An 8,776-nucleotide genomic window follows, 5' to 3' on the forward strand; every position below is an offset into this window, starting at 1 on the left:
CTCCGTGGTACGAAGCGCAATGTGCGGGGAAATGTTTTTGGTGGCTTCCTTTTTTTTTTGTGCCAGTGATTGACAATATACGAAAAAAATTAAAATAAGAATAAATGTAATTGAATTGTCTCAGGGCAGAGGGCTGTGAGGGGAGGGGCGTGGCTGTGAGGATAGGGGCGTGGCTGTGAGGGTAGGGGCTTGGCTGTGAGGATAGGGGCGTGGCTGTGAGGATAGGGGCGTGGCTGTGAGGATAGGGGCGTGGCTCAGGGCTGTGGGCGTTTCTTTAATAAAAAAACACCAATTGGACATGATAATGAGATTTGTTGCTGGAGAGATTTCCCTTTGTTAGCGTCTGCCAAACATCTAAGAGTATACGTAGGTCTGCATCTGCTGCAGAGCGATAGTTCAAACTGAATCGTCGCATGATACACTTATTGAATCTGTGGAGCACGGATTGATTCAATCGTTTCTCGTTGTTCTATTACTAGGTGTCTCAGGGTGGTCCTATCTCACCCTCAGCCTTCCCAGTGGAGCGTGGGGCCTTACCTGCAGGGGGTTCTTGGTGCTGATGGCCAGGACCTGGTACTTGAAGTAGCAGAGCTCACAGCTCCAGGAGCCCCTCTCGGAGATCCAGCGGATGAGACAGGGCTGGTGGGTACAGCGCACCGAGCCGTCGCAGCGACACGGGCTCAACAGCTCCCCCTGCAGGAGGCGCGGAGAAGTTCACACACCAATTAGGAACAAGACGAACGCCCAACAGCCAGTCTACACCTATTCTATTCTTCTATTCAGTCTATGATCTCCAGCCAATCACAGTCCAATCCTTTTTATATGCAAAAGAGTTGATGTCCCAATGTTTTCTGCAACATCGACTATGATTTTAGTAGTGAAAATGTACAGCTGGTGTAGCAATGGCAGGTCTAGCAGCAGTAGGGGTATGGAAGGTGTAACAGCAGCAACCACCTCTATCCTATTACCTTAACTTAACCATCACTCACCTAATGCCTCAACTAAAAGATCCCATGGCATGAAAAGTTCACTTTCTGAGGTTTTCTAACATTAATATGTGTTTCCTCTAGCCTACCTATGCTCCACCAGTAGCTAGAAATTTCGTTGGGTGTAACACGAGCACTAGGCCTTCTGCTCCGCCTTTGAAAAACGAAGCTCAGACCCGCCGTTTTGTAATTTTCCCCGTATGTCGTCATAAGGGGAGATGCCACCTCCCCTTTCTCTGCCTTGCCAGCCCAGATCATTTGCCCTGCCAATGAGACAATGAGCTACGACCATGCGAGCACCACATGTGTGTGTGTGTGATTGCGCATACTGTAACGCAAGTGTTGTACACTTCTTTGTTATTTGGGTAACCGTTCTGCTGTTGGTGTTATGGCGCATAACACGTCGGTTCTTTGACGACTTTGGTATTTCCCCAACGAGACTGTAGTTGGGGTTATCTCAGCCATGGTTGAGAAGGAATTGGAGGAAAGGAACTTTGGCTTTGACTGCCTGAAGAACATGAACTGCGACATGGAGGAGAAACGGATTGTTGCCCGCGACTGTCTCCCACCGGAGCCCCGCTGCCCACCGCCCGCTGCCCGCCGCGAGACACCACCGCCATGAAGCACCACCGCCCGGCAGCGGGCAGCCGGCAGCAGGCAGCGCGTGGTTCAGTCTGCTTCAGATTGATGTGGAAGTGTAAGAACCAGAGACGCCGGAGAACCCGACGCAGTCGATTGTGATTCATAATATCGTCCGGAGGCGCACACAGCTTTGGGCAGTGAAAATATGCATTATATGATATAGATATCTATGAATAATATGATATTACTTAGATATAGAGCTCCAGGACTCCCGCCGGAGCACCCGGAGTGCTCTAGAATATTAACAGAACACGGCCAAAGGCTGTGTGCGCCTCGCCATTGCGATACATCCACTGTAAACAGAGCGCTTGGTACCGTGGCCGCAAGCTGCTCAGGGCCACACCCCCGCCCTCCTCCTTGACCCTCCTCTCTCCTCCTCATTTGCATTAAAGCTACAGACACCTAGACGGCGCGTTTGGGGAAAGCTCAATGTGCGACTGGCTCGGAGTGGCTGTAACTCTGCACCACGGCTGAATTTCGGGAACGTCTTCAAATACTGTGTTAGGGGCCCACTAATATCTATATTAAAGCATCCATAAAGTAGCATGCCATGGGACCTTTATCCATATCTCACCTACTACCTTAACTTAACCATCTCTCGCCTAGAGATGGTTAACCATCTCGCAACTCAAAGAATGAGCTGGCTTTGAAAACAAGAAATTTGAGCAGAGCTACAAATTTATGCTACGATTCTTGAATAATATTAATATTACCTCTTCTCTAACAAATCTGTCTCGTGGGGCAAGCAGCCTGTCCCATGATGAGTGGTGTTCCCCACCCACTCTGCTATGGCTAACAGCTACACCATGTTGAGTGGTGCTATGGCTAACAGCTACACCCTAGTGAGTGGTGTTCCCCATCCACTGTGCTATGGCTAACAGCTACGACAAGCTATCAGCTACAGTTTTGACCAGTACCCATGCGTCCTGACGGCGTCGGTGAACCAGTGAACCGTTCTTCTAGTCCTGCCCCGTTGGTCTCGCCTCTCCTTCAACCTCCTCACGCAGACAAGAAGTTTCTTCCTTTGTCGTGTGTCTCAAACTTCACCAATAAATAGAAACACTTGTCCATTGACATTACAAAGAGGACCCAGAGCGGGTCAGAGGTAAAAGAGCAACAGAACGGAAATAGGAAAGCCTAACACTTTTAAAATGTCAAGCTGTGGTCGCATAGTCCTATGGATGAGTGACGGAGAAGGTGAGAGAGGGTGAGATAGAGTGAGGGAGAGTGAGAGAGCAAACACACTCTTTCGGGGGGGATGAAAAGGTATTTGGTTGTTGTTTAATTTAACTTTACATGTATATCTACTTTACTATCATACATGCTTCACATGATTGACCCTGCGTGTTCCAGCCCTGGCCTTCCCTCTCTTGCTACGTGTGATTTAGGGCCCTTCATGTGTACTGCCGTATGTCCTCTGTGATGCCTTCTGTATTGTTTATTGCCCATTCCCCTGTTGTCTAGATGCTCCTACCCTGGTCTGTGCTGTCTGGTGTACGAGGACTTTCCGGTTAATGGGGTTTTATTTCCTAATGTGTCTCTGGTGCTCCCTTGTTTTATCAAGTGTCCATCTGTATGTCTGACTTGCCCACTCTTATGTGTATATGCATATTTATTTATTCTATCCCAGCACTCGTTCCCAGAGGAGGTCTTTTGCAACTTGCCAGGCCATTATTGTCATTAAGAATGTGTATTGAAGGTGATGTTTGTGGTGATGAAGATAATGATGGTGATGATGATAATTCCTATACATTGACAGAACATTGATGGTAGTTAATACATACAGACTACATACATGATTATATCAAATCACAATAACAATATAATCAGAGGCTTCTGGTGAGTAGTCTATGGAGAGGTCTAGCTGTTAGCTACCAGTTAGCCCCATGATCACAGCACTGAAAACAGTGCCAGAATATTGGTTTGTTTGTAGACAAACTAGAATCTTTTGTTGTCAATGACACTCGTTTTGAATAAGCGACTATTCGGAACACATCAGACATCTTTGGAAAGTGATTAATTTGTATCCACATGAACAGGAGCTGGGCTACTGTAACTCTGCAAGGGCCGAAGAGGGAGAGGCAAAGGAAAGCAATTACCTACTAGGTAATTAGTAGGTACTAGCATACCTACTAATTACCCGTAGGTATGGTTTGGGCGTAACGTGAAATAAATCAATGAGAGTGCCTGCTACCATCCCCTTTAAGAGCCATGAGCGCATTTTAATCTGACGAGTTGATATTTGGACAGCGCGTCTGCAGTCTCCGATGAGACAGATGCACATGAATTTCAAATGGCTCAGTTTATGGCCAAATAATGTGGCCTAATTCACACATGGAATAAGGTTTTCTTCCACAACGTCAGAAATACTGAGTCCTCAAATAAATTTCGGCAAAGAAAACTTAACACACATATGATTTGCGGTTACTGTGGTTCTATTTAATGATATACGCAATACATTATAAACATCGTTTCTTATCAGTATTGTATGCATTATCGTTATCGACTTGTGTTCCTAATATGCATGTGTCCCCCCGTTAATATACAATGCCATGGACTGTATTATGCGTTACGTGTTTAGTTTGCGTGTGTTTACACAGATGGACGCACACACGCGCGCCCGCATTCATTCATTCTTTTTAACACTCACTCGCGGTAAAACAATGTTTTCTCACGATCAAATACTTATCAATCCTAAAGGTTATGGGCATGTACACGATGTCTGTCAAGAAAATATGTGTTTGCTGTACGGTGTTTGCAGATGCATTGATTTAAAAGTACAACTTATTACCGCTGTATCAGCTGTTCTTTCCCAAATAATTCACCAAGAATGTGTGGCTAGGTTGATGAGAGAAGCAAAGTGTATGCGCGAGGTGCACAAGCAACATTACGCATGCGCCCTTAAAATAGCATCTGAACTACGCGCCACTGACTTTAACCCAGGTATTCCCTGGTTTGTGGCGCAAGTGGTTTCTGAAACTGCAAAATAGCACCAGGGAACGTTTGCACCAGAACACGCCTCCTCCTTTCGCCGAACCGCCCCTTGGGGCGCAAGATCATTCCCTAATTTCCGACGCGTGGACGACACATGCGCCAGTGATTAAGTCAATTGCACCGAATGCAAGATAGGGCCCCTAGTCTGAATCCGGCTAAGACATGCAAACGTCATTCACAGATATATCGGCAAATTCCTTTAAATAACCAGTACAAAGTTCAATGTCTTCTCTGAATTGAATTGAAAACCGTAAATTGTCTCTGAACGCTGAGGAACACAGATGGTCTCAAGGAGCAGGAAGTGGCAGCACATTAATCAGCAGAGCGTTGACTACGGGTCGGCCCATTGGTGAACAGTCCTGTCACTCCACCCACATGGCGTGCGAAGGTGTGCTGTGGGATGGTGCGTCTACAGAGAGGAACCCTGGTCCTCAACCAGACCTGAGGATGAGTTTGATCTCAGTCAGTCTCTCATCCCTTTAACACCAGCAATGGTGACTCTGAGAGGGATGCAAGTGGAAAGGGCCAGGTCCACTTCTATAAACTTGCATTATTCCAGTCACTATGTACGGGTGCACAAGTTTGTGCATGCGAGCAAGACGTGGAGACCTTTTGGGAATCCAGACAGATTTAAGTGGAGTGAATGGCCTATCTGCTGTAGCATGGGCCTTAGTGAGGGCTGTGACAGGCCGCTTCTCAGGACCCATACTGCCTTCAGCCTGCAGAGACCATCATGTCTACTCTGGAGCCTATCCCCATGACGGCAGCAGGACACCAGCCCCTTGTTTTACCTAACTCCAACAATCAACTAACCCAAAACCAATCCATCTTAATAAACCAAAACCTGCCTCCCCACAACCCGAACCAGACTCAACCCGTCTGCACATTATCCTCCCCACACCTGACCCAACATCACCTGATCAAGGTATGTTAAGCTCACTGTAACCAGCTCACCAGCAAACCAAATCCTTACCTTACCAAACTCAACCCGGAGGGATTGGAAAACAAATATGTCAATGCCAGCAATGACGGGTTCTGCTTTTTTTTTTTTTTGTGCATTTGACAAATAAAGAAGTTGAACTTCCACTTTAACTCACCCAACTCCAAGCTATCCTTTATGAACCTAACCTCACTTAACCCAAGCTCATCATAACCCCTCACTGACCTCCCTCTAACCCGTACCAAACTCAACATTGACTCAACCCAGCCTAACCCATACCTCCACCTTATCAACCCTAACCGGATTAACCCTATTACAACTCTATAGCTAAACCCAGCAATAACTTAACCAAAGCCAACCTCAGTTAACCCAAGCGTAAGATAACCTAACCATACCTATCTGTACCAAGCTTATCCCCGCCCTGAGCGCCATCTAACGCTATCCGACTAAATACCTAAATAAGATACACACCATGAACCCAACCCAGTCTAACCCAGCCCCAACATAACCTCAATACAACCAAACAAACTTCCCCTAACCTCCTCAGCGCCCTATAACCACGCTAACCTGATCCCAAACACAACCTACCAACTAAACCCAAAACGCACCCACCCCCAAACCCCGACCTAACCTTCCAACCCTGCCCGGTAACTACCCAACGCCAGGTCCAGCGGCGGCCGCCACATTGTGCTGCCGCCCTGCTCCGTTTGTTGCGCTCTTTGTCTCCGGCTAAAAGTGGCGGCGTTGGAGCTCCGCTCCCGATGAGTCACCTGCTGACGGCAGCCCGGAGCAGGAGACAATCAGCCCGGGTGAAGGGGAGATGCTGACCCGGGCAGCGGGGAGGGGAGAGGGGTGATATTCCTGTCCCCCACGTGGTGCCTCCTCCCAGCGGCAGCCGACATACGGCTGATTCTGGGGGCGCCGGGCGCTTCTCTTTACTACGCTCTTTAACAACAGTGGAGTGACAGCCCGTCTGGGGACGTGACCGAGCGCCTTGAGCCACGTGTGTTGTCATTGGGGGTACGTTGTTAATGATCATGTCCATCTTGGACTCTACGCCTGGCTCACGCGCTACAGTTTCTGCACACCTGGCGTGGGACCTAAGAGTTGAATTCCCTGCTTACTGCTATCGTTCGGAAGTTTAGTAATTTACGTGAACATTTTAAAAACAAACAACTTAAAAAACTCTTTCCTTGTAGACTTTTCCATAATTGTGGTAACTCGTGAATATTCCCTCCCCCAACGCAATCATGTTTCTTTGCTGCTATGCTGGCCAGATTTCCGTTGTTTTTGAAAGGCTGCCATTACAGTCGATTTTACTTGAATGAACACATTCTATTACATTGACTCACAGGGAGAAATATGTACAACAATAAAAAAAACAATGGCAGAATGCTGAAGGCCAGCCTCAAGTGAAATCAATGTTCTGCCATTTTAAAAAATGAGGCAGTGGTAGGGAAGGAGAGGAGAGGAGAGGAGAGAAGAGGGGAGGAGAGGAGGAGAGGAGTGGAGGAGAGGAGAAGATAAAAGAGAAGAGGAGAGGAGTGGAGAGATGGAGAGGAGAAGAGAGAGGAGAAGAGGAGGAGTAAGAGGAGAAGAGGAGAACATAGGAGAGGAGATGGGAGGAGAGGAGAAAGGAGAGGAGAGGAGGAGGCGGAGAGGAGAGGGGTATGTGGGACAGGATGGTTGTAGGAGCCCATAGCTACCTGCTCTGGGCCTTGGAAACAGATCCGACATTGGGGCGTGCGCAGGCTGCTAGCGGTGCTGGCCAGAGACACGGCGTCCAGACCCACTTGCAGTTTGGGGTCTTTATCCTCAAAAGCGAGGCTCCGGGGTCGCGGATCGCTGCCGTAGTACTCCTCCTCATCATCCCGAGAATGGCAGTCGACAAAGGGAGGCCAGCCGCAGCCGCCCATCCCTAGTCCTCGCATGGTGGTCGACCGTCTATCGACGTCTGTGCTGGACGGTCTCGAATCGGATCGCATAAAAACCAGGACCTTCAGTTCGTTAAAAAACATGCGGATCCGATACTTGAACATGTTTAGCTACATAAAGACCTTCAAACCCCCCACAATAATACCGTTTGGGTTGAAATGATCAATAGCAATGTATACTTTCGTTAATATGTGTAGGGTTATTATTATTTTCAATTATTATTATTATTATTATTATTATTATTATTATTATTATTATTATATTGTTGTTATTATTATTATTATTATTATTATTATTATTATTAATAATAATGATAATATTGTAGGCGTACATGGGGTATTTCAATGGAAAACCTACAACTAAAAGGTGTCTTTTAGTTGTTGTGTTCCACTGATGGCATGTGTGCTGAAGCCAATGCGGATGAAAGATGTTTTTCCTTCCAGCTCTAGTCGAGACACTGTTAATATTCACTGTTAATATTCACTGGTCAACAGCCGGGGAAGCTACCGTCCTATCCTCCGAGCCACCAGAACATCACAGCCTAACAGCAGCTGTGCTCTCGTCTCATCACTGGTCCTCCCTCAGATGCAGAGACCCGGCTAGAGAGCGGAGAGACGAGGGGCACGATCCACGGTACGAGGGGACTCCATCCATGCAGACATATCTCAGACCCCCGTCAAGAAGCATCATCATCCACAAAGGGGGCCCGGAGATTCAATGGAACGTCTTTATAAAAAAAACACGATGCTATTGTCTTTTCAATTGTCCCAGCGTCAGATCCCCATCCTCTATCTCATTCTCTTTGTAGGCTCCCGGGTCCACGATGAAGCCTTTCTCCTGCCGCGATCCACCTCGACATCCAAAACACAATCCTTTGCATTTGCATTTTCTAGTCGACTCGTGGAGAATAAGGCGAAAGCTAGCGAGAACCCGTGTTCCCCATCTTCCTCCTCCGTTCGACCCGACCCGAACACAGCTGAACGATGGACGTCGAGCGAGGGACAGGATCTCCCGAAGCAGGCTATTTATCCCTCCTAAAAACGAAAACAGACCTCCTCGTATCCAAGAGCCGCTCCGGTAGTGATGACTTGATGATGGGATCAAACAGAAGATGCTGATGATACTGCCCGCCTTGGTTCTCCTACTCGAAATGGTCGGGCTGTGAGATTAAAACAACGGTACTTCCGGAACACCCTCTTAGAAGAAGCAGCAGCAGAAGAAGAAGGGAACAACATTCAGTGTTTTTCTTGCGATGTATTCCTCTGCTTGAGTGTACGGT

At 47.5% G+C, this 8,776-nt stretch overlaps 1 protein-coding gene across 1 annotated transcript in view; it reads right to left on the reverse strand.

Moving 5' to 3' along the window:
* The window catches only part of marchf9 (membrane-associated ring finger (C3HC4) 9), a gene marked incomplete at both ends in the record, with an annotated part of 10,745 nt that extends 3,144 nt beyond the window's left edge, over positions 1–7,601 (reverse strand). Inside the window, 2 exons of the mRNA XM_079742035.1 lie at positions 538–693; positions 7,269–7,601. Of these exons, the coding sequence (XP_079598161.1) occupies positions 538–693; positions 7,269–7,601 (489 nt within the window). The remainder of the gene's footprint in view (positions 1–537; positions 694–7,268) is intronic.
* Between the last annotated feature and the right edge of the window lie 1,175 nt (positions 7,602–8,776).

This window comes from Pollachius pollachius (genome assembly GCF_949987615.1).
Source record: "Pollachius pollachius genome assembly, chromosome: 8".
Taxonomy (NCBI): Eukaryota; Metazoa; Chordata; class Actinopteri; order Gadiformes; family Gadidae; genus Pollachius; species Pollachius pollachius.